The 27,326-nt window shown below is 31.7% G+C and overlaps 3 protein-coding genes across 4 annotated transcripts; all 3 read right to left on the minus strand.

Moving 5' to 3' along the window:
• Positions 1–2,269: 2,269 nt before the first annotated feature.
• Positions 2,270–6,836, minus strand: LOC107022865 (scarecrow-like protein 11). The gene is made up of 2 exons (XM_015223442.2): positions 5,442–6,836; positions 2,270–2,968 (listed from the first exon to the last, which is right to left on the minus strand). The coding sequence occupies exons 1-2, from the start codon at positions 6,791–6,793 to the stop codon at positions 2,317–2,319; spliced, it is 2,004 nt and encodes a 667-aa protein (XP_015078928.1). The 5' UTR covers positions 6,794–6,836; the 3' UTR covers positions 2,270–2,316.
• A 4,019-nt stretch (positions 6,837–10,855) lies between these two features.
• Positions 10,856–20,649, minus strand: LOC107022866 (trans-cinnamate 4-monooxygenase). 2 transcript variants are annotated; one of them, XM_015223446.2, is made up of 4 exons: positions 20,512–20,649; positions 13,618–14,402; positions 12,750–12,883; positions 10,856–11,689 (listed from the first exon to the last, which is right to left on the minus strand). In XM_015223446.2, exons 2-4 carry the CDS (start codon positions 14,400–14,402, stop codon positions 11,091–11,093), a joined length of 1,518 nt encoding a protein of 505 aa, XP_015078932.1. In that variant the 5' UTR covers positions 20,512–20,649; the 3' UTR covers positions 10,856–11,090. The 2 variants fall into 2 exon arrangements, with proteins under 2 accessions (XP_015078932.1, XP_015078931.1); XM_015223445.2 differs by lacking the exon at positions 20,512–20,649 and having other exon boundaries at positions 13,618–14,471.
• LOC114073827 (trans-cinnamate 4-monooxygenase) lies at positions 17,576–20,561 on the minus strand. The gene is made up of 3 exons (XM_015223443.1): positions 19,727–20,561; positions 19,062–19,195; positions 17,576–18,359 (listed from the first exon to the last, which is right to left on the minus strand). The coding sequence occupies exons 1-3, from the start codon at positions 20,509–20,511 to the stop codon at positions 17,761–17,763; spliced, it is 1,518 nt and encodes a 505-aa protein (XP_015078929.1). The 5' UTR covers positions 20,512–20,561; the 3' UTR covers positions 17,576–17,760.
• Positions 20,650–27,326: the final 6,677 nt, after the last annotated feature.

The following is a 27,326-nucleotide window of genomic DNA, read 5'->3' on the forward strand; positions in this document are numbered from 1 at the left end:
GTCTATATACCATAAATGATGTTTATCCTCATTTCATTTTTCACCTTATTGCAGTAGTAAATTAGGGCAAGAAAATAAATATTTGGTCCCATTATTTTCTGTTTTATTGCCAAAAAAAGTACAATAAGACTAGTAGTGCTCTCCATATTTACGAAATTGAATGTGTTTGTTTTTTTAGTAAAATCCAAGTATGAGGTTTGATGAATTTCCTATGCATTGAATTATAACTATTATTTTTGTTTTGCTTGCATGTGTATGGTTTATTGGTAATAGATTTGGCAAAATAATAAGTCTAGGGAAAAAGACAATTTAATAGCCTGCCAAAAGTTATTCATGTGCATGGCATGATAACTAATTCCTACTTCTAAACCTACTTTATAATATATATTTTTTACTTACATTCAATATCTATCTATCCCATTGTGAAATATTCATCAACAGGACTAGGTTAAGATAACTTGAACACGTTTTTGTGTGCATATGAACTGACGTGGAGTGTGGTAAGGTGATTGAGATTTCTTCCTTCTTAATAAGAGCTTTCGAGTGAGATTTAACGTCTGAAATTTTAAAAAATAAAGTTATTGAAAGTGTCACCTCCCTCTAAAAAAAATAGGCTCTATAATGCGTGAATTCAAATTTAGTTGGACCTAATAAAAGATGAAAGTGAGTCCTTGTTCATTCTGTATTCTTGTATTTATAAGGGGAATTTACAACATAAAAGATTAGTAAAAGAAAAATACTAAATAGAGTTCTACTACAATATCAATTATATGATTAAATTTTCTAATAAAGAAAAAAAATAAAAAGTATAATTTTCCATAATCAATATTTACTAAAATAGTATATATCCAACAGGTAGGATTTAGGAAAGAGTGAATAGATTTTCCAACGGCAAAAAAAAGTTGATTAATTGTTCAAAGCTTTCGTAAAGTAAATTGGTCAGAAATTTAAAATATTTAAAAGATATCAAATATAATTTTCTTTGTTCGAAAATCTCCTCTCTAAATTAGCGCGAGCTAAAATCCTTAAGTCAATAAAATAAAATAAGAGATACTTCCAGGAAGAAAATTGCAAAATTAAAGTTCACAAAAAAAATGAAAATGAAGCAATAATTGCCGACATTTTCATAATATATATATATAATTTTTAGGAAAATAATAATATATTTCGTTGATGGCAAGGTGTTTACGACAGCATGAAAGTTGTTTAGGACAAAAGCAAAATATTAAATAATTTGTATTTTTGATAATAGTATATTAAACAATATTCAGAAATTAATATTAATTGATTAAATTTCGAAGAAATGAAGTATAAGGTGAAAAAAATCGTAAAAGGATATTACAGAAAGTTGAAATAAGATGAGATCTAATAACGGGCCCTGCAGAGTGGGCTTAGATTTGCTCATGGGCTGATGATGAGCCCATATTTCAGTCCAGGCCCAAATCAGTGAGTAATTTTCTCATCTTTTATTAATACATGATTAATTTTTGTATTGGTTTTTTATTTTTGTCCCTCAAACAAATAACTTCTTCACGGGACATAAACTTATAATTTTGCATCATAAATTCATAATATTTCATAAGTTATGTCTTGAACCCTTACAAAATTATAGCCAGCTAGACATAAGTTCTATTTTTAAGGACAAAAATTAAAGACCAGTTCATCCAATTAAATGTAGCTAACAAGCCAATTTATGAATCACTTAATATTTCATGAGTACATAGATCATGATAAGTATGCCTTGCTTTCATTTAAAAAAAAAGTTCCGCTAGTGTTTCGTTCCCGTTTTGAGGCCTCGATTAATCTGAATTTAAGTGCATAAATTGGTACTTTTTTTGCTACTTTCTTTATCATTATGTTTTGTTAGGGACTTCAGTTGGGATTGTTTTGAAGGTCTAAGTCAACCAAGTCCATAAACAAATATACTTACGACTAATAAAAAAATAAGACAGAATAACTGTTACAATATATTAAAAATGTATTTGTTAAAATTCGTTATTTCTCTATTTCATTTTATGTGACACGATTGTTACGTTACTTACATGTTAGTATACTCTCTGCTTCAGATCTGATGTTTGCCACATTGTTTATGTTTTAAAGTCAGTTTTTCCCTCTATTTCTCCGCTGTATGATGTGTTTTAAATTTAGAATATGGGCAACTATGCTTATTTGTAATATATTTTACGTCGTACTAAGTTTATGTCAGAGTTTTAAGGGCCATGTGGTCACAGTATTGCTATTTGGAAAATAAAATAAGACGATATATTTATTGAATTTCAATTGATTTATGTTTTTACGAGAAATGAACGCAAGATTTTACTTATGAATAGGCTCCCAAACTGAGAGTGCATACATAATTCTTCCTTTCCAGCCTTGCAACATCCAATTGCTATCTTCATCCACTAGAAAATCCGCGTGATAGAACATTTTCACCTTGGTCTTTACTTCCTTGACGATGTCTTGATCCAATGGAAGTTGTCTAAACCCCGCTATCTGATTCCTCATTGACCATTTCTTGTAACTTTCAGGCCTCTCAACTCTCTCCGCCCCTTCACTAGCTATAACGTTCATGATATCTCTTCCGAATACTTCCTGCTCAAACATCATCCTTCCTTCATCTTCTCGTGGCATTGTGGCCTCAAACATGTCAAATTGGGACGAGAAATGGAATAAAGCCTCTCGGAATCTTGTAGTGAAGAAAGATGCATTGTACATAGCGTTGACGATCCCATGGACAAAGTAATGAGGATTTATCTCCTTGATCAATTTGAGAACAGCATCTCTTGGATTTTTGTTGTTGTGTGTTACTACTACTGTTTCATCAAGGACATTCTTCAGCCTGTACAAACAATTCACCACGACGATTTCATCTCTATCGATATCCAAATCTTCTACTTTAATCTCATCCCATTTCTTAGCTATTGCTTTATACTCAAATGGAACATCAAATTGTTGGGCTTTGTGGAGGCTTGTGAGCCGGCCCGACCCATTACTGAAACCCTAGGTTAACTATTTGGTTTTCCTATAAATATGATCCTTGTATTTGTAATTCAAAAAAGGAGCACAAGTGAAATAAAATCCTCCTGTTACAGTCGTGGAGTAGGGAAACCGAACCACGTTAAATTCTTGTGTGTCCCGTTTGTGTTCTGTTTCTCTTTTCTCTAGATTATTTGTGTGTGTTGTGTGTTTAATTCCCAACAATTGGTATCAGAGCGAGGTTTCAACAACATTGTAACACAAACTGTGAGAAATTGTCACCTAGGGTTCTTGTGTGAAGAACTGTGTGCAGGGAGGAGTAGCCGCCGTTACCGTGTGGGTAACCTCAAGCAGCAGCCGGCTAGGAGAACCGCGCAGGGTGCGAACAGCCGTCGTCCGTGTGCTGTCCGTCGCGCCGTTCCGTTGGCCGCCGCGTCGAGGAGCCTCAGATCCAGCCGCGAGCGTCCAGATCGTGAGCATCGTCCAAATCGCCGCCCGCTGTCTGTAGACGCCGTTAAGGGAATTGCCGAAGTCCTTTGAGATGGCAGAAGATGGGAAGTTCCGAATTGAGAAGTTCGATGGTACAGATTTCAGTTGGTGGAAGATGCAGATTGAAGATTTGCTGGTTCAGAAAGATTTGGACGTAGTGTTGGGTGACAAGCAAGGAAAATTGTCTGATGCAGAGTGGGCAGTTTTGGATCGGAAAGCTATGTCAGTTATCCGACTCTCGTTGACCAAGAATGTTGCGTTCAACATTCTTAAGGAGAAGACAGCGAAAGGCATCTTGGAAGCCTTGTCTAACATGTACGAGAAGCCATCTGCAGCAAACAAAATTTTTCTGATTAGAGAGTTGGTGAACACAAAGATGAAGGAAGGCAGTTCAGTTACCGAGCACATCAACTCATTGAATTCGATCTTAGCCAGACTTTTGTCAGTTGGCATTAAGTTCGATGATGAAGTTCAAGCTTTACTACTGTTATCATCATTGCCTGACAGTTGGTCCGGAACGGTTACAGCAGTTGCCAGTTCAGTGGGACCTAATGGATTCACCTTTGAGAAGATTCGTGATCTCGTTCTTGGCGAGGATGTCAGAAGAAGGAGTTCTGGAGAATCATCAGGTGATATGCTAAACGTCGTCAGAGGCAGAGGAAATAACAGAGGTAGTGGGAGCAGGAACCGAAGAAGGAGTCAGTCAAAGGCTCGGGATGGCTCAGGTGTAACATGTTGGAACTGCAAGGAGGTGGGGCATTTCAGGAATCAATGCCAGAAAGACAAACAAGTCAACATTGCAGAAGACAGCGTCAACGAGGATTTGTTTATCTGTTGCGCGGAGAGCAATGTGGATTCCTGGGTCATGGATTCTGGTGCTTCTTTTCACGCTACCCACAGCAGTGAAGCATTGCAGAATCTGGTTATTGGAGACTTTGGAAAGGTAAGGCTTGCAGACGATAGAGCTCTTGATGTTACGGGCATGGGTGACATGGTGCTGAAGACGCCAGTCGGTTTCTGGACCTTGAAGGATGTCAGAGTTGTTCCAAGCTTGACGAAAAGTTTGATTTCTGTTAGGCAGTTGGATGAACAGGGACATCATGTGAAGTTCGGAAATGGGCAGTGGAAGGTCGTGAGGGGCAATCTTGTCATGGCTCGTGGAACAAAAAGAGGATCGTTGTATATTGTCGGATTACCGTCTGAGGGAGTGACCGTCCCAGTTCAGAAGAAAAACAAAGTCCGGTTCACAGAATCTCGTGGGCAGAAGAAGGTTGTCTTTGCAAGAAAGAAACCCAGAGCCACAGGTCAGATTCAGGATGAACGAGCAAGGAAAGGTTCAGGAAGACCAGTCAGAGGCGTTTGTGGCAGTGGGAGCACCGGCCGTGCTTCAGCCAAGGCTCCTAGAAGACAGTGGGTCAAGAGAACCAGTATTCCAGCTGTTGATACGTCTCCAGAAAATATCTTGCTGAGTATGGAGAGTGTTTGTTCTCAGGGAGTTCTAGGATCCGGCAGTTCGTGTCTCAAGTGGGAGCCGGTAGGGACCGAGGACGAGTCAAGGGCAGTTTCAGCCGTGACTGATGTGTTGAAGCTTCGGGGAGCTTCAACGGGCCTTTCAGTTGACTGATGAGAAGGCCGCTGTAGCAGGAGAGAGTTGAAAAAGATTACTAGACATACAAGTGTTCTAAGTGGATGGCAGTTGAAATTCTTCAAGCCTCCAAGTGGGAGATTGTTGGGCTTTGTGGAGGCTTGTGAGCCGGCCCGACCCATTACTGAAACCCTAGGTTAACTATTTGGTTTTCCTATAAATATGATCCTTGTATTTGTAATTCAAAAAAGGAGCACAAGTGAAATAAAATCCTCCTGTTACAGTCGTGGAGTAGGGAAACCGAACCACGTTAAATTCTTGTGTGTCCCGTTTGTGTTCCGTTTCTCTTTTCTCTAGATTATTTGTGTGTGTTGTGTGTTTAATTCCCAACACAAATCTCTTGCAATACTCCTTCAAACGTCGTCCTGTCTCCTCAACTCTCTCCGCTGGTCGAAAACCTGGCTGAGGAAAATCTATTCCTGTGATCTTAAGCTTTGGAGGTCCCCCGGGCCTTAGGGAAATCCCGTGTATTATACAAGGCCATTGAAATCCATATAGAATACCAAAATCTATTATATGAACCCTCGATGATTCACTTGTTAGCTTCGCGATAGACTTGTTGGCGAATATGTTTGACATCCTCTTGAATGGACAAGCAGTGATGTAGACCTGATAAGCTTTTAAGAAATCTGCAGCTGATATTTTCTTACTTGTGATCCATGTTGTATCTCCGCCAGCAAAACGAGCTTCGAGGGCATTGGCAAAGCAATAGGCCAATCTTGGAGTAGCATCACCAAAAGGAGAAGAATGTTCCCTAATTTTATTGAGTACCTCTATGAATGTTTTGCTGTTGTAGCTTGCTGCAGCCTCCGCGCAACGCGTTAGGAGGCTAGTAAGATCTACTACTTCATTCGCCTTAACGCCTTTTTTGCTTCCACGAGGCCTTCCACGTTTAGACTGCTTTATATGAGAGCTCTTTTGTTTATCCCATGCTGCATTATCCCATGCTGTTGCTGATTTTGATCGATTTTCGTAAAACGAAGGATTCAAACCCGGGCAGAGAAGCGCCTTATCATAGTGCTCCTCTGTATTTCCATCCTCTGTTCCATTACTTGCCAACTGCTTCGATTTTCGCCCTTTTGAACTCTCACTATTTTCATCGCGAGTATGCTTTTTGTTTCCATCACAACTTGGAATCCCACCTTCATTGACATCATGATAATTGATAGCATTCGATGTATCGCCATTGACAACACTAACACCATCACCAACACCATGACAGATAGTATTAGTATTATAAAAAAACGAACATTGGTCATTATCTAAATCGGAATTGAAAGTTGTCTCAGCAAACTGATTCACAGCATCGCAGTAATCGTCTTGAAATTGATTACCACTATCATCAACGAAATCGCGATGAATTGGAGGTGGATTCAACGCGTCATAAAACGATTTCTCAGCTGCTTGAAGAGCTATGCAATCTTGAAACATACATGGCCTATTTTCTAAATCTTCTTGATCTTCCATAAGCATCTGATGTATATACTTAAAAACTCCATCGAAGTAATCTCCTTGGACTACTGTACGATCACTACCACTTCCAATAACAACCTCTTCCTCCGATGATCGTCTGCTCGAAAAGCAGAGAACATCATTATCACCACCACCACCACAACAATGACCGAATTCAAATCCATCAGATGATCTATGATCACCTGGGAAATGGGAGCTAGTATTCATCATAGAAAAATATTTTTTTTTTGAGAGATTGTGAAGTGGATGTTGATTGTTGATGAAGACATATATATATTACTCAACTAAATCGATCTGTCTTATTTTATAGGGAAAATGTACAAGTAGCCCCTCAACCTATGCCCAAAATTCCAGAGACACATTTATACTATACTAAGGTCCTATTATCCCCTAAACTTATTTTATAAATAATTTTCTACCCTTTTTAGCCTACGTGGCACTAGCTTGAAAAAAAAGTCAACCAGTGTTGGGCCCACAAGATAGTGTCATATACACCAAAAAAGGGGTAGAAAATTATTAATAAAATAAGTTCAGGAGACTAATAGGACCTTAGTATAGTATAAGTGTGTCTATGAGATTTCGGGCATAGGTTGAGGGGTAGTTGTGCATTATCTCTATTTTATACAAGTTTAGTTTAATTTAACCGACAGATATTTATTTGATTGAATATTTTAAAATTAAATTGTTAATTAATATAAAAATAAAAATTAATTTAAAAAAAAACAAACGAGTAGTATAAATCGGAGAAAAGTAGTACTTATAATTTTTTATTATTATATAAGAGAGAATAATATATACTCCAGTTGTTCTTCAACGGGTGATACTGGAATTTTATATTTTTTTGATTCTTTAAAGTGGCTGATAAAGTTTTAACTTTTTTTTTTCTATACATTTTTTAATTTGGCACTTGGGACTTTACAATTGGTCTATCATATGGATGATAAAATTGCTTCTTTCCTTCTTTGCCACTTGGGTCTTTGCCTTTGGTTGATCACATGCTTTTTTCTGAGTCCGATTCAATTTATATGATATAATTTAAAAATATTTTTATAAATACTATGGTTAAGATAAATCAATTTTTTAAATAAAAGAGTACGCAATTATAGCGTCATCAAATATACTGATTTAGAAATGTTTTTTTCTTTTTAATTGTTAAAAAATAAAAATATCATATAAAATGAAATGGAGAAAATAACTTTATTGAATAACTTTTATCTCTGATAAGAATATACTTTACTTTATTTGTCTTTACACATTTTGGTGAATTTAGGCAATTTGTAGCTAAAACAAAGTTGTCTCCAAAAGGGGGCACTTATTAGGTCTTTCTTACCTTCGAAACGTGTAAGCATAATGAAACTTATCTGTACCTGATGTGAGCATCGTATTTTCTTTTGCATATTTTTCTTTATATTTGTTTTATTTAAACCTTCAAAAGCTCATATTATCCTAGCTAGAATCTTTTCAAAGTATAACTTTTGCTAATTTTAGTGAAACTTTGTTTCTTATATATATATTTTTTTAAAATAATAAATTATAAAAACTTATAAAGAAAATATAATTAAGATGTCATTATAGTATATAGTGTAGACAGGCTAGCTGGTACATGCTTATAAATAGACTTGAAATGGACAAAACTCGAAAACATACAAAGTTATGAGCCTATACATGGGAAATAGAACATGATTTTTTTATTTTTTATATTTTTGTCAATCTTCATAAAAGTTGATAATATATTTTGTAAACATGCTAGCTGGGGCTAACCTTGGGAAAAAGAGAGATTCCAAAATATAAAAGAACAATAGTCGAAATGAGAAGAAGATAGAGGAAACCGACTGTAATTCAAATGCTATTTATAGAACGATGTGAATTCAGATGTTAAAATTTATATTTTGTATAATAACTTAAAATTTATAATTGATTTCATAAAAAATACACGTATATTATCTTAATTCCGTGAAGAAAGAAAAATATTTTCTAAATAATCCTTAATCAATTTAAATATAAATATTTTTAAATAACTCTCGATCAATTTAAATATATCATATCAAAACAAATATAACAAATAAATACGATTTAGGTGAATTGAGGGGACAAAGAGGGTTGGGTGGGTGGGAACAAGACTACGTGGCTGGACACATTTTTGTAAATCTCGAAATCAATTATTGTTGCCACTCCATTTGGTTCCTTAACATGTGACTTACTGTCTAGTTCTTTAGGACCGGTCAGGTGTTACTATATGAGGTATAAAATATAATAATTTTAAGATATAATATAAAATTATTTTATTAGAAATATTTGATAAATATTAAAATCTATTTCATTATTTATGTAATAGTGATGAAATAATTTATCATATAATAAAATAATTTATTTTAAAATTACTTATTTTCGATCAAACGACCCCTTATAATGACATTTATTGATTCAAAAATAGTATTCTTCTGTCCAATAGTTGTTCACTATTGATTTGACACGTCTTTTAAGAAATTATAAACAAAATCGTAATTATATGATCTTTTGAATATAATAAATACAATGTATTGAAAAAATATAATAGAAAAATGACTATAATTAATAATAAAAATTAATTAAAAATTATTCATAAATTTTATAAAATAAAAAATATCATTAGACATTCCAAAATAGTATTGTGAATAACTATTATTGAGCGGAAGAACTACTACACAAAATTAATTCAAATATTTCCTAGGCAGACTAAAATCCGCTCATATTTGAAATACGTGGACATGCGGGACATATAGTCCGTTAAAATAGTCAAATTTGTTTGTTATATATGTATATCGTGTTGATTGAATTATTTACAATAAAAATAATATTAGAAAAGGAATTTATGACATCGTTTTAGAGTAATATTCTGTATTTTTTAAAAAAGAATTGATCAAAAGTAGATCAAAACTAAACAAGCATATCCTTAATTTATATTATTTTTCAAAAAAAAAAACAATTTCCCTTTACTAAGTTAAATTTATTTGATTTTTCTTGTGAATATATATTTTTATATTTTAACATTCTTTAGGGCATAATGCGTAAGTATTCCTCAATTTATACCCAAAATTCTCAGAGACACATTTATACTATACTAGGTTCTATTACTCTATTAACTTATTTTATTAATTATTTTCTACTTCTTTTCGACCTACGTGGTACTATCTTGTGAGCTCAACATTGGTTGACTTTTTTTTTCATATTGTCAAAAGTCAGACATATTAATTTGCCTCTCTTTCATAAATATCCACAAGTACTTGCGTTTTTTAAAATCTAAATCCAAATGCAATATTTGTCGGATGTATTAACATTCAGCCTACATATCACTACAAGTTTGGATAAAGGAGTTGATAATCAACGTTAGTTCATAATGAATCTTCACCATACAAAAATTATATAATTAATTTTCTAAAAAAAATATTTCCTAACTTATTTGAGATCGAGGTATAGTAAGAAATTTCCTTTATATCCCTTTACGTTTTTTTTTTAGCGATCTCTATGATCGAAGTATGAGAAACCCAAATGACAATCAAAAAATGAATGACGAGGGATTAAAGTTGATTAGACTATACTAGATGATAATGCAAAAACCCCATGTACAAATTTGAGTTGAGTTTTATGATCACTCAATTTCTATTATGATTATTTTAAAAAGTCATTTATTTTGTTTTAAAAAATAAGACTTTCTCAATTAATATAAATTAGGTAAATGACAAGTCATTAATGGTGATTATTTGTCTACTAGATGCATAGAGATCCATGGTTAGATAAACAATAATGTAACTTAATCAAATGGCACAAACATGTTCATCGTCCACCAACTCTTTAGCTAATACTCCTTCCGTCTTATTTTATATGGTGATATTTAATTGATATAAAATTTAATAAAAAAACATAAAATAGTCTTTATCACGACAAAGAAACATACTTAACTATGTAAGTTAAATTTGATAATGTCATTTAGATATGGGGCAACGTACCTAACTTAGGTTAGGTGAAAAGAATAAAAAATCGAAGACAAATCAAACAGATCTTTTATTTTCATAACCAAATAGAGAATTAAGTAAACAGAAGACCCACCTGGTACAACTGTTTTACATATATTCGATATTTACGTCAAATTAAAAAAAACATTGTGACGTATGCATTGTTAAATAAACTTTAAGCATATTTATTGTTAAATAACATGTATTTCAAAATCGATCCTCCTTCGATGCCTGCTCATCCATGGAGAATGGAATGACAATTTTAGCCCAAACAATGCAATTAATTCTTCAATAATGTTCTTATGGGAAAATCCATGTTCATTTTGTACCATGATTATTGTACATCAAGAGAACATTATTATTTTCAGATAAATGTAAATCTTGTAATGAACTTTAGTCCAAGAAGAAAAATGTTTTTTCTATAAAACTTACAAGGTTTTCACTTTTCAATCAAAATAACAACCATACTTCTATCAGTGTTCTTCAGAACCCCTTAACTGATAGTATTACAAAGTTTAGAATGATCTTGGTTTCATCACAATGGTGGAATGCTTCAAAATGTGGAGACTGAACTGTCCACCTTTCTCCGAGGTGTCGAGCTTCGACTGCCCTGGAGGAGGCAACATCTCAAAGTTCTGCACCAAACGTCCAATGGTGATGCCAAGAATTGGCAATGCAAGGATAATTCCGGGGCAACTCCTCCTACCAACACCGAAAGGAAGAAATCTGAAGTCGTTGCCATTGGCCTCAACGTGTTTCTCCTCTTCGAAGAACCTCTCAGGTCTGAACTCTTCAGGTTTCTTCCAGTGGGCGGGGTTGTTAGCTAACCACCAAGCGTTGACCAAGATTTTGCTCTCAGCTGGAATATCGTATCCAGCAAGCTTTGCATCATGAAGGTTCATGTGTGGGACTAAAAGAGGAATTGCCATCCGGAGTCTAAGAGTCTCCTTGATCACAGCCTGAAGGTACGGAAGCTTGGGCATGTCTGGCTCAGTCACTTGCACTCCTGGTCCAAGAACTGTATCAATCTCGTCACGGAGTTTCTTTTGGATGTGAGGGTGGTTGACTAGTTCCGCGATACCCCACTCAATTGACCACAACGTTGTTTCGATTGCTGTTCATGACAAGAATTAAGCATATCAGCTGAATAATCAACAAACCAAGAAGTTTATGAACAGATATAAACAACTAAACATGTTTCAACGATTCTAAATGCTAGTTTTATTCGAGATCGTCCTCATCAAAGCTCAGAGGTAATTCCAAGATCTACAATTAGTGAGTTCAAAATGAGTATGATTTCTTCATATATATATATATAAGAGATCCTTCTTTGATATGCATGCACTACAGACCAAAAACAGTGAGTTCAGTAAAACTCAGAAACCTGAGTAAATCCATTTTTGTTGATCTTTTAGTACATTATTCCACTATCATGATCATAATTAACATGAATTGTCACAAAGTCATTACTCAAGGAAAGTTAGATGCCTTGAAATGTGCACCAACAACCCTGCTCTACCTAACCCTCACCAAGAAATTGGCAAGTACACCAACCATATCAAACTGTTACCTATACACTTATTTGGAACTTCTCACCTACTACCTCTGATTAAATAACAGAATAAATCGGAAAAGGGATCCATCAGGCTTTCGGCATTCCGGAAAGTTCCCCACTGCTGCCCCTCAAAGGAATCTGGGCCATGTATCAGTCCTAGTGCAGTTAATCATCCTCTAAGACCAGCTATCCATCATCCCTGTGCAAAGTGATTGTCTCACTAACTAGTAACCACACGCGAGCCCCTGGGGTGGATTCTTCCTTTTCTTTAGCAATTGTTTCAGTTGCTGTTCCCCACCCAAATGCATTCACTGATAAATTACTTTTCTTAGTTTCTGACTAGGATGATTAAAAATCATGTAACAATTGATAATAAGTTACTTAAACTTTGGTGCAAATCCAAATACCGTACAAAAAAAAATATGTGGAGGTTGACATTGTCATTCTTGGTTTACCAGTCAAACACACCATTCTGTTACTCTTATCCAAAAGGAACTCACAAGGATAGATACCAAACCAAGTATCGTTAAAAAGTTATTTTTCAACATTTTCACAAGGAGAATCCCATACTTTTAAACTAAACTAGAACAAAGTATATCGAGATTATTTTGAAACATACCAGCAACATTAATGTTCTCAACAATGTAAAGAACGTTATCCTCGTTGATCTCTCCTTTCTGTTGAGCATCAAGAATGTGATCAATGGCACATTTTAGAGCATTGCTGTCCATGCTCTTGGTATTGGCAAGTTTCCTGCACAAAGCAATAAAAATGTTACAAACTAATCATAACTCAAAGCACTTCATCTAGCCAGACCTTACAGCATTAGGAATTTCCAACACTTCACCATGTGTTAAAGGGGGCGTTTGGTTTCTGCATATCCTTTCAAAAGCTCTAATCATTCTAGTCAAAATCTAGTAAGAAAATGGTCCGTAAGCTTAACTCAAGCTCAAAAGCTAGCTCAATTGCTCAAGATCATATGAAGAGTTCAATCACACCATCCAAAACCAAATGGGACTTCCAACACCCTGCAGGCACAGGCCTACCATCTAGAGCATAGACAACACATATAGGACTCAACATTGGGTAAACAAAGAATTAGAATAGCTTGGCTCAAATAACATGATAAGAAAGTATAAGATATAGAGCCTAACTAAACCCGAAAGTTATCTCATCACCCCTCATATAGAATTGTCCTAAGTCATATAGAAGTCCAGGACTCCAGTCACACCATCCCTCATTGATGCAGGACTGAGTAAAGTTTGGTTCTTTACATTGATCCTATATCCTAGACAATAAAAACAACACTTTGTGATGTGATCCCCACATTCAAAGATCTTTACCAACAAAACACCTACTTTATAAATGAGACTGAGTAATGATTGGTTCTTTAGATTGATCCTATGTCCTACACATTTACATCAAGAGAATAAAACTAGGGAAAATCAATAATTGAGCATAAAGGAGATAAAGTGAAGTGAACTTACTTTCTTTCATCAACAAAGTAGTCTTTGAATAGCTTCAACCTCTTCTCCTTAACCTCCTTACAAATCTTCAAGTAACCCCTCAAGAAAGGCCTCAAAATTGGGATAAAATCACCATAGTTGTACTCAAAGCTCTGAGCCAATCTACTCCTCTCACCATTCAAAGCCCTAAGCTTTACAAAAAGGGGATCATCTTCACTCTCAAATCTTCTGTCAAACATAATCCTGAACATGTTATTATACATCATAAGCTGCAATCTTTTCCTCAAAACAATCCCATTTGTAGCAGATTCAGGGTTTTTCTTCACATCCTCAACCACACTAGCAGCCTCAGACTCCCACCCACCTCTATACTGCTGCACAACTTTGTTAGTGAAAAAGGGTACAGTCATAATCCTTCTCATTTTCCTCCAGTGCTCACCATACACTGTAAAAACCATATCTTGACCCTTCCCTGTAAAAATATCAAAAACAACATTTCTTGTTCTTGAACCAAATTCAACCCCTTGTGTGTGTAAAACTTCTTTAGCTAATTCAGGGGATGACACAACAGCTAAGTTCCTTTGCCCCATTCTAAGCAAGAACACATCACCAAATTTTTTAGCATACTCAGTAAGGTTTCTATGGTTCAAATCATCACCAACTTGAAGCCAATTCCCAAAAATTGGAACTGGAATTGGACCTGGGGGTAGTTTGAATCGCTTGGAACGAAGTTTAGAGATAATAATAGCGATTAAAATGGCAAAGAAAAGACCTATTAAGGTCTTCTCCAGCAAGAGAAGATCCATTTTTGGACAACAAATGTGTGTTGTTTTTGAGCGAAGTTAAAAGAAAAGAAATGTTTTGATACTGAATGAGAAAAAACAGAGTATTTATAGAGGAGAAAGATGGGGGTTAGGTGAAGAGTTAACGGCGTTAAGTTTAACGGGTGGTAGATGGGGTTAGGTAGAGGAAAGAGAGAGGGGGGGTGGGGTGGGTTGGTGGAGCTCATAAAGACTTTTGCTAAGTGCATACATCATTTAATGTTTGATTAATTTAATTATCAAGATAAGATTGAATTTAGGAATTATCTAATTATTATATGTATAAATAAATTATAATTTGCATAAAAGGAAAATAATCTCACTAAGATTTTATATAATTAATTTATAAATTCAATGTATTATTATTTTAATTCTGTTTGAACATGATTTGAAATTAAAATTTTATTTGAATATACAATTTATGATATGTCTTCTTTCCATTTTTCACCATTTTCTTAAGTTCTTGTATTGGATTTGACACATGACACAGGTTAAATTTATCGATTAAGATTTAATTAATCAAAGAAAATTTTTAATAATAGTTTAGATAATAAATCACCTATCTACCTATTTTTATGACAATATTTTTTATTACATGATATTTCAAAATCTTAAATATACATAATTTTACAAAAAAAAAACTTAGGGTGTTTAAAAAATCAGTATCTAAATGATTTTTTTATTATTGTCTATCTACGTCAAGCCTTCACAAATCACGGGAGTAGGAAAAACTTGATTTTTTAAAAAACATTAAGTATTATAAATCATTTTATTTTTTATTTTTAAAATAAAAACGACAAGTAAAATAAATGACAAAAAATATCTTGACCAAAACAAGGGAGAAAGCTTGTCCAAAATCTAACGAATTCGTGATTGACATTCAATTATCTTTAAATTGAGTGAAAAAATTAGCCTTCTTTTGATAAGTTTATACGGAAATAAACACACAAGTTTCACCATCTAAAATTTAAAAGATACATATTCGATTTTCAATTATTTTTAAATTGAGTGAATCAATTGAATTTCTCATTCAAGTGTATCAAAAGAGACAAAATTGTCACCATCCAAAACTTAAAAAGGATTTATCATCGATATTCAGAAACCTTTTAATTGAATATTTTTTTAAGCTACATAATTTACGTAACATTATTTAATTGATATAAAACTTAAATTATTTATTTGATATATATGATCCAAAATAGTTTATGATTATTGCTTGGCAATTCATCATTTCATCAAGGATTAAAATAAAATTTTAAAATTCAATTATTTTCAATTATAGTAAATTGACATTCTTTTTAGATAAATTAAAAATCCTTAACATCTTTGAAGTGATTGTTTTTCAACTCTAACATTACAAGTAAAACTGTGGCAACTGTGTTATACACGCACCATTTCATTGTCATATCATCATCACCTCATTGCCACATCGAAAACTACTAAAATTTTTAATTTTTAATTCTTTTTGTTTCTTTTTATTTAGACAATTTTAGAGAGGTAAAAATAGAAAAAAAATAAGGATTAATTCAAGATTATAAAAATAAAGTCAAGCTCTAACAGATTCAAAACTAGAAAACACATAAAAATTTTAAAACACATTATCAAAATAAATAAATAATACAAATTAAATAAGTAATTTAAGATGAAAAAATTATAAATTTTTTAATTAAAAAAAAGTTTCAAGTTCATCGTAATCAATAAACCCTTTCATAAGTAAGATCTTGAAGCAACAATTAGTTGTTAGTTTTTTCATTTTTTCTTATTCATCACTTTTAAGAATAAGCAAGACTAATTTGAAATGAAGTAACAGATACGATGTTTCGAAGAAGAAGAAAGACGGTGGCGGAGAGGGAAGCTTGAAGAAGAAGAAAGGGGTCAGACAAATATGGGTGGCGGTGGATTCGAAATAGGAGAAAAAGGGATGCGGATGGGGGGTTCGAAGAACGAAAAGGATAGGATTGTTGGTGGATAAAGGTGATGGGGTGTGAGATGGAAGATGAAACCTTATTGGTTGGAAAGAAAAAAAAAAGGGCCTATTTATTTTTTATTTTTATATTTTCACTTACTTTTTAATTTTTTATTTACCACATGAGCTTTTTGGGTGAATGTTAATTCACTTGAAATGAGAATAGAAAGTAAGTAATTATTTGTAAAGTTAAAGTACTAAAGAAAATTTAACGAATAAATCTTAAAGGATATTTATGTATTTTCTCTATTTAGATGCTTAACTATGACTTATTTCTATTATTAAACACACGATAAAATATTTGTATTAGTTACTTTCAATTCAACAATATTTGCCCATATTCACAAACGTCTATTGGATACTTGAATTAATCACATGTCATTTTTAATTCTACATTGCAATCTCAATTCAAAGCAATCTTGAGTTTTTTTTAAAATATTTTTTTGGTCAGAAAAGATAAATTATTTTATTAATTAAATAATAATAATTGTAGTACTAGGGGTGAAGACTTGGTCCTGCGCTTAGGAACCAGAAATATTAGCGTCTATTTTGCCTTCTCCCTTTCAAAATCTGAATCATCGAAAATGTTTCATAAAAATATATTATCATCTGTTTAAATGCTTAATTAAAAATTTAGAATAAATTATAATTTGAATATTTAAATAAAATTTTACTTCCAAATTTAAAAAGTTATTGATACATTGATGGTGATTAGTCTCCACTAGAGAGCCATGATTAGATGAATAATTATGTAATTTAACCAATGGTAATAGGAGACGTTGAGACATCATTATCGTTCTTTTAAAAGTAGCACAACAATGTAATACCTAACAAGATTAGTTTAATTTAATCATATTCAATTAAAAATTAGGTAAAGAATAAATAAGATTTAAATGCACACATTTAATTTCATAGACCAGATCAAATGGACCGTGTACCAGAGACACCAACTACTTTCACATATTCAATGTTGCATTATATTTAAGTTAAGTGAACTCATATTATAACACATTTAATCATACGATTAAGTAGCATGTATTTACATACTAAATCGATTATTTGATGAATAATAAATAAATATAATTGTGTAAATACAGTAACTTCAGCCTCCCTACCCCTTCCTCAATGTAAGCAAAGAAATTAGTAGGTGATCGAAAAGTGTCGTGATTATATGAGAAATCAACTCAAGTAATTTTCGTCAAAATAATGCAACTGTCAGAAAGCCAAATTACCATTGTACATCAAGAAGATACATCATAAAGGTAAAACTTATAATGAATCTAGTCTAATAAGACTTTTATAAAACATAAAAGAGAAGAAAATTTTCTGAACAAACAAACAAACAACAGTCATAATTAACTGAGAGTATTACAAAGTTTAGAAAGATCTTGGTTTCATCACAATGGTGGAATGCTTCAAAATGTGTAGACTGAACTGTCCACCTTTCTCCGAGGTGTCGAGCTTCGACTGCCCTGGAGGAGGCAACATCTCAAAGTTCTGCACCAAACGACCAATAGTGATGCCAAGAATTGGCAATGCAAGGATAATTCCGGGGCAACTCCTCCTACCAACACCAAAAGGAAGAAATCTGAAGTCGTTGCCATTGGCCTCAACGTGTTTCTCCTCTTCGAGGAACCTCTCAGGTCTGAACTCTTCAGGTTTCTTCCAGTGGGCAGGGTTGTTAGCTAACCACCAAGCGTTAACTAAGATTTTGCTCTCAGCTGGAATATCGTATCCAGCAAGCTTTGCATCATGAAGGTTCATGTGTGGGACTAAAAGAGGAATTGCCATCCGGAGTCTAAGAGTCTCCTTGATCACAGCCTGAAGGTATGGAAGCTTGGGCATGTCTGGCTCACTCACTTGCACTCCTGGTCCAAGAACTGAATCAATCTCGTCACGGAGTTTCTTTTGGATGTGAGGGTGGTTGACTAATTCCGCGATACCCCACTCAATTGACCACAATGTTGTTTCGATTGCTGTTCATGACAAGAATTAAGCATATCAGCTGAATAATCAACTAACCAAGAAGTTTATATGAACAAACAACACATGCTTCAATGGTTCTCGATGGTAGGACGTGTGACTTTTTAAGTTTAAGACCTCATAAAGCTCACGTATTACTTACTACATGGCGATACAATCAATAAAACAACTTTAGGACAAGAGGCATTTCCAAGATCTACCACTAGTGAGTTCAGAATGTGTATGATCTCATTACATATGTATATATAATGAACTCATTTTTCATATGTATGCACACTTTGAACCAAAAGTAACGAATTCAGTAAAACCCACATAACCCGATTATATCCAACTTTGTTTGGGACTTAACTCTTATAGTAGTATAAGATTTGTGGTACTTATTTCCCCTTCAATCTTGGAAACTACATGTTCTACTTGTATGTAAACATAACATCTTATTCACCACAAGAAATTGGTATGTGGTAGCCCCCAGGGCCCAGGCAACAACCAGTCCTTGTCATCATTAAAGCAGTTAAATCTTGGGGCCCTTATTTGGTAACTCTCAACTACTACTTTTGAGAAAAAATATATAAAATTGGAATTGGATTTTCATTCACTTATAAATTACCTTATACTGACCAGGATGCAATCACTTAAACCAAACTAGAACAAATTATACTCTAAGAGAATCAAATATATGTTATTTCGAAACATACCAGCAACATTGATGTTCTCAACGATGTAAAGAACGTTATCCTCGTTGATCTCTCCCTTCTGTTGAGCTTCAAGAATGTGATCAATTGCACATTTTAGAGCATTGCTGTCCATACTCTTGGTATTTGCAAGCTTCCTGTGTAAAGCAATAAAAATGTTACAAACTAAAACACAAGGTCCACCATCAAAAGCTACCTAATAGTACCTCAAAGCACTTTAACTATCACTCAATCATACATGATTCTTAGTGGCCAATTCTGGAATTCAACTAAAACTTTGATAAACATCTAAAAGTTATCAACTTTTTTACTCCAAATCACTCACTATTCTTGCCACTGCAAGCTAGGGCACTCTAGGCCACCGTTACGACAAACCTCTAATTGCCACAGGAGAATTGCAAACAGCCAATTTTGAAATATCAATTATCACTTCGAAAACAGAAAACAGAAAACAAAAACTACCTTTTTTAAAATTTAACCATCGGGTCAAATGGACCTACTATTCTGAAATTTAATGTCAACTACTACTTCCTTTTCTTTTCCAATTTGATCCATACTGTTCCAAGATTTAGTCAAACACCCCTTACAACTAAACTAAACTAATAAATAATACTGATATGATCAAATTGAGCATAAAGGGATTAACAAGAAAAAAAAAGTGAACTTACTTTCTTTCATCAACAAAGTAGTCTTTGAATAGCTTCAACCTCTTCTCCTTAACCTCCTTACAAATCTTCAAGTAACCCCTCAAGAAAGGCCTCAAAATTGGGATAAAATCACCATAGTTGTACTCAAAGCTCTGTGCCAATCTACTCCTCTCACCATTCAATGCCCTAAGCTTAACAAAAAGGGGATCATCTTCACTCTCAAATCTTCTGTCAAACATAATCCTGAACATGTTATTATACATCATAAGCTGCAATCTTTTCCTCAAAACAATCCCATTTGTAGCAGATTCAGGGTTTTTCTTCACATCCTCAACCACACTAGCAGCCTCAGACTCCCACCCACCTCTATACTGCTGCACAACTTTGTTAGTGAAAAAGGGTACAGTCATAATCCTTCTCATTTTCCTCCAGTGCTCACCATACACTGTAAAAACCATATCTTGACCCTTCCCTGTAAAAATATCAAAAACAACATTTCTTGTTCTTGAACCAAATTCAACCCCTTGTGTGTGTAAAACTTCTTTAGCTAATTCAGGGGATGACACAACAGCTAAGTTCCTTTGCCCCATTCTAAGCAAGAACACATCACCAAATTTTTTAGCATACTCAGTAAGGTTTCTATGGTTCAAATCATCACCAACTTGAAGCCAATTCCCAAAAATTGGAACTGGAATTGGACCTGGGGGTAGTTTGAATCGCTTGGAACGAAGTTTAGAGATGATAATAGCGATTAAAATGGCAAAGAAAAGACCTATTAAGGTCTTCTCCAGCAAGAGAAGATCCATTTTTTTTAGTTCTTTTGAGGAAAAATTGAGAAAAATGGGTATTTTTGTACTGCTGAAGCATCATGAATGTTGAATGTGAGGATTTATAGGAGCGAAACAGAGGAGTTAGGTGAAGAGAGTTAACGGCGTTAAGTTTAACGGCGTGAGAAAATGGATGGTGGATGGGGTTAGGTAGAGGAAAGAGAGATGAATGAGGGCGTGTGTTTGGTGAAGAAGAAGAATTCACTAGATCCATATAACATTATTATTAGTTAAACTTTTTTTTTTTTTGGTGAGATTGAATTATGGCGGCTTTTTATCATATAATATAGTCATTTTTATGTCATTAAAATAATATATAACTCAAAAAATAACTGAATTGACGTGATAGGTGATATTTCACGAGAGTGATCGGGATTAGATTCTCCTTTTATGACCTTTAGTAGAGCTAACCACGCATGATTTATCTAATTCACTTAACATCTTGTCTGATTTGCTAGTTCTTTTTGCAATTCGATATTATATTCATTTTAGAGCATAATTAAATTTGAATTCGTGCCGAACAACTTTACATAATTAGGAGGTAAAACATTGAATTAAGATGACTTTGTATCTAAGGAGATTCAAAGTCAAGACATCTGATTTAGGACGAAGAAAAACTTACCACTCAAATGATAAAGGATGTATATAAAACGAAAAAAAATGTCGAAGGGGTCAAATCACCTTGGGTTATCGAAGAGTCGTTTGGTGCCCTCGTTGCTGGGCTTAACCCAACACCTTACGACACAAATTGACGATACACATGCACCACCTATACCCGTACTCCCAATGACACCCTTCTCTTTCAAGAGGATTCCAAGTCAAGCCTTGGTAAGGTACTTTACTTTTCATTGAATCCATTCACATGCTCCATCGCTTGTGCGGGTTCCCATCGATTCTTTTGAGATGCATTACATCATGTACTTCGTTCAACTTCAACCACAATAGTTGATTTGCAAGTTACTGTATATATAAATGAATTTACGCGCTATACTTAAAAAACTAATGATTATGAAATTTTCAAATAATTCTATATAAACAAAATATTATTGTGAGGATAAAATTTTTTGTTTTTGTAAATTTAATTTCGTAACATAATTTGCAAGTGTTGATTTTCGTATTTTTAATTAATAGTAATATTTTATAATATTTCAAAATTAACTTCTTCTTTCTTTCATGTAGAGTAGTATAAAAGAGAGATAATGGTAGTATGGTACGAGGTCATGTGATATCAAATCATTCATGATCCCTCTAAGTCGTTCGATAATATTAGATTAATTGAATTTTAATCAGTCACCTCATTATTGACAAAATAATTGAAATGCACGTAGTGATTAGCATATAATAATCTTTCTATTTTTTTTGAAAATATTTAAACAATCACTATAAAATATCGAATAAGAATAATAATACGATAAATGAATACATGAAACAAATAATTTAATCATGTCTACAATTTGCAATTTCTTTATTATTTTGAAGTAGTCTAAGTACTGTACTTTAATCAGTCACAGTAGATCTAAAATTTTAGTGATCTGATATTATAATTTACCAACTAATTAGTTACTTATAATACTAATAAAGTTGCTATCTGTAACTTAGTTGGTGAGGTCTGTAACTCCAATAATTGATTAGTAAAATAGTTAATCATGATTAGGTTGAAGTTTTCATTTATTTTTTTTCAAGTGATTATGACTTGAACATTTCAAACAAGTAATTGTAATCAACAAATAACTTATTTTTAGAAGTCTATGCCAAGCACGTAAGTATTATTTATCCAAAATAACAAATTTAATCATATAATTGGTGCTAAACATGTTTAGAACAAATCCATTGAATTATTTCAGATTCTCATACTCCAAAAAATCTGCCCATATATTTGGCTATTTTTTTTTTGCCCGAAAAAACATTAGAAAATAATGCTTGAAAAAGGTTATCTACTTATTTATTATTTTTAATTAATGAATTAAGGATTAGGAGTATTCTTCGTCAGCATATTTCTATGCCAAATATAGTTTTGGTATATATTTTTATGTTTTATTCATTAAAGATTTTTGTATTTGACTGCTTTATATAGGTAGAAAATGATATAAAAGCGCAGTACATATCATAATAATTCATAATTTAAAATAAATAAAATGTAAAAATAAATTATTTGACTTTCGAAATTCTATCTATACAAAATAAAGTGGAATGAAGGGAGTAATATATATTATGTAAAATCACATAAAATATATTACTGTAAATCACAATAATTAACAAATTAAATATTTAAATATTTTATAAAAAATAGTTGACTTTTGATTCACATAAATTAGGATTAAAAAATAATATATATTATGTGAATATAGTTAAAATGCATTATAAATTACAATAAATAATAACATAATATATATATTTAAAAACATATAGAGTTATTTGAATCTCGAATTCTAATTGTCAGTGTCATATAGGAATAGCATATATTAGTATATAAAAATCATATATATATACCATGAATAATCATAGTGATAATTAACTATTTGAATTCGAAATCTCTCGAATTTTGAACCTTCTTAACCTATTGGCAAACCCCTAATTCTAGGTTCAAAATTATATGTACATATTAAATTTTTAACTTAACAAGAAATTTTGCTAGTTTAGACGCTAATTATTAGATATATATTAAATTTTTAATTTTTAATGTTATGAATTTTATCTAATTTTGATGTATTTAGATATATATATCTTAAAATATATGGGTTAAATTAGGTGTGATTTGTTATAGATACATAACATCCAAGTAGATATGCATGTATCAAGGATATATAGACAAACTCGGTCTGCTACCTTGAAATCGCGCTAGTTTAGGTGTTAAATAATTAGAGGCACTTTAATTTATTATGAATGTTACAGGATTTTGGTGCATTAAGATACATTCAGAATTCGGATACATGTGTCTCAGATGCATGGTGTCAAAATTAGATGTAATTGTTCAAGATACATTGCATCTAATTGGAGTCGCATTTATCTGAGATACATAGACAAATATCTCTCGCCTTCCTTGTTTCTCACTCATCTCGTTCGTCATTCTCCTATGTGTCTAGTAATACCAGATATATATAAATCACACAACATACACATATACATATACATTAATCTAGTGTGACCGTATGAATTTGGGATAAAACAAATATTTTCCTCTGATCTCGCTCACCTCTCTCCTTCTTTTAATATATCTAATAGTAAAAATATATATGTAAAGTATATCTTCCTCAATATATGATACAAAAACTCTTACTTGATACTCATATGTAATTATTTAAATATATATATATATATATATATTTACTTATAATATTCATGAATGTATGTTTAATAAGATAGTTTTTTCGATTTTTTTATAGTTTTTTCGATTTTTTAAAAAATACCTTATACCTATAAAATAGTGATTAAATTGCTTAGGTATTCGAGAACAACACTGCTTGTGTTTGTCCACATAACTTTGGGTACACTCATTAAATTCATGCATTTTATTACTCATATTATATATTATAGTGACGTGGAAATTTCCAAATACACAAAGTACAACTAACAATATATTTGGGTTCATCTCCGTCCCTTTATTTTAATGTATCGTCTTCGGTTATTAACCACAAATTTTCTCCTATTCGTCACACTAGCTATCATTAATGATCTCATATATGAGTTCAATATATTATATGTGTACACTGTTAAAAAATAACGCTCGATTTAATATGAAATTTAGAAAATAAAAAAAAAAATTCAATCATGTAATTTTAGACTAAAGTTATGTCAAATGTATCAAAATATCGTGTGATTTAGATATTTGAAAAATTGAAATAAAGTGTTAAAGATTTTTTTTAAATAAATTAAAAATAAAAGTAAGTTGCTCTTTTTTAGACGGAAGAAGTTACTGTATAGGTGACAAAAAAGAATTTATAATAAAATGATCACATGAGGTAACATATGCTTTAACTCTATTTTTAAAATTTAGCTCAAGAAGTGAATATTATTGGAGGTTATATAAATTTGAGTTTTAAAGTTTGAACATTCCATCATTAACTTACATTTGTAATATTCTACTTTTCTATTAATGGTATTAGGTATATATATATATATATATATATATATATATATATATATATAAAATCATACTCTTTATCAATTTCAGTATTTGACTTGTAGAGGTTTTTGCCATCTTTAATAGTCATTTATGTATATTTTTCTTGCAAAACTAAATTTAAATTCAAAGTGTTCAAACACAAAAATGTATAATGTTGATTTTTAGTCATAGAAGACTATATATGCTTCTACATTTAACTTCATTAGATCTATAGAAATGGTCAAATATATAATAAGATGATGAGAACATTATTGTCTAGAGAAATAACTTTGTGGACAAAGCGTACTATTATTTTCGTGTTTGGAATATTACTAAGTTATGTTTGGAATATTACTAAGTTTGATTATTTCAAACTCAATATTATATTTTGTATAATTTTCAAATTTATATTTGAGATTCGAAAACTTTAATAATGGTAAATAAATTTTTATGCATGTTATGTAAGTCGTGGTTGGTGGTGTTTGATAAACTATGAACAAACTAATATTTTAATTTCTCCATGCATGTGTGATTGTACTTTTCTATTTCTTCAATTTCTCAAGTGTAATTAAAATTAAAATTTTTCTTATTTAGTTTTTTTCTTTTTGAAGTCAAAGTTTGGTGCTTCATCACTTTCAAATAAAAAATGTCTTAAAATTAATAAACAAAAGGAAACAAATTTTTTTAGCACAACTTGAAAGGTCAACTTGAACATATAGATAACGGCCGTTAAGTTTGACGGATGAATTAATTCATTACATTATGGAGAGTTGGTGGATTTTATTGTATGTTACTAATATATTATTATATTATATTATATTACTGCAATTGGACATCAATGTCAAAGCTATTATGTGGCTGCCACCTTTTTAGAGATCTGTCACATGTTATATCATATTATATCATAAATAAACAAGCAAATAAAAAGTACCTTTATAAACTACTATTGATTTAGGGGTCTATTAAAAGTAAAATAGATATTTTAAATTTAATCATCACTAGATATAAAAAGATATTACTCTTTATTAAAATGACTAAAAAATATATCACGTAGAGAGAATATTTTTTTATTTTCAATTTATTACTATGTACATTATTTTTTGTGTTGTTATTACTATTTTTTCTTGATTATTTTTATATAATTTCTTTATTATTATAAGTGTTTTTATCGATATTAATATGCTTTATTTGTACCGATTATCTATCATAAAAATAATTAATACGTTAGCATCATTTCATAGACTCTATTATTATATTGATTTAAGGGTTAATGGTCTTGCTTTTGTTATTAGGTGAAAATTTTACTAGTTGATGGTAGGATTAATGGACTCCACTTTTTTATTTGGTTACTTTTCGCAATTATAGTGTTTTAAATCTCATCTTCTTCTCTCTATTTTTTTTTTTGGAAACAAAGAAAATAATAACCATATAATAAAATAAGTTATTTTCTACTGTAAATGTGTCCCCATTTGAAAACCATCCACCAACTAATTAAAATATGGGAAAGGAATTATTAAACCATATCACCAATTACATTATTAGCTTTTTTTCTATTTCGATTTATATGATTTTTTTTTTGTGTCAGTTAAATAAAAAAGGTATATTTTTTATTTAATAACAGTTTAATTTTAAAATGTCAATTTTAGCTTTAATGAAATTATATATAGCAATATAAACACCTGAAATTTATATTAAATCATAAATTTTAAAATAGAAACCCAAAAAAGAGTATATGTTTATTAACTAATGGCTAGAATTTTTCAAACCATATTACTATATTATAAAATTAAGAAAAGGTACTAAAGAGGACACCAATGTAAGGTTATATGTGGTAAGGAAATTAATAATAAGTCTTCAACTGCACGTACCACCCTTTGTGCACACTAGAAAGTACAAAAGGCCCAATGTTACTAAGGCATTTTCAATCCAAACATCAAATTTTACGTTAAATTTGATGTCAGCGCTAATTTTGATATAATAAATTCTAACTACCAAACTATATGCACAAAAAATTTCTCTTTATTAATATATTATTATTTCTTATTTCATTTATATTTTCTTATTTCATAAAATTATTTCTAAAACATTCATCATATATAATTCATATTATTTCCTTTCGTAATTGTTTAATATAAAATTATTATGTTTTGTTGTACTTTTTAAAATTATTATGTATTTTAAATTTCATTTTTAATGTATGTCAATTACTACTTTATTGAATGTTTATTATTTTCGATTATTTTTAAGTACATTGTATTATTTATTTAAAAATTTATATGTTTGGTATTTTTAATTTTCGTGGAGATTAATTTTAGTTTATATCCAATTATAATTTATAGTAGAATTAACATATATTAATTTATTTAAAAAGGTCACATATAGAAAAATTAATTTATAAAAAGCTAAATGTTATGAAACTATATATATTTAGAAGAAGAATAAAGTAGAGAGAACAGAAAAGAGTTCTTATTCATTTGAAAGTACAATATTTCATGGATCTTATTAAGAATACCCTTTTATTTATAAGAAAAACCTAAATTGGTCCCAACTAGGATTCCTAACCATATCTGCATATTTATAGAATCAAAATAGAAATGATTTTCTAATTTGATCATTTCTTAGATTCTGGTGAATTGTATCGAATCCATTTTTCGATTTTAAAGCGAATAGTTACCTTATAAAACTTTTTCTT

The sequence above is a fragment of the Solanum pennellii genome, chromosome 6 (assembly GCF_001406875.1).
Source record: "Solanum pennellii chromosome 6, SPENNV200".
NCBI classification, from domain to species: Eukaryota; Viridiplantae; Streptophyta; class Magnoliopsida; order Solanales; family Solanaceae; genus Solanum; species Solanum pennellii.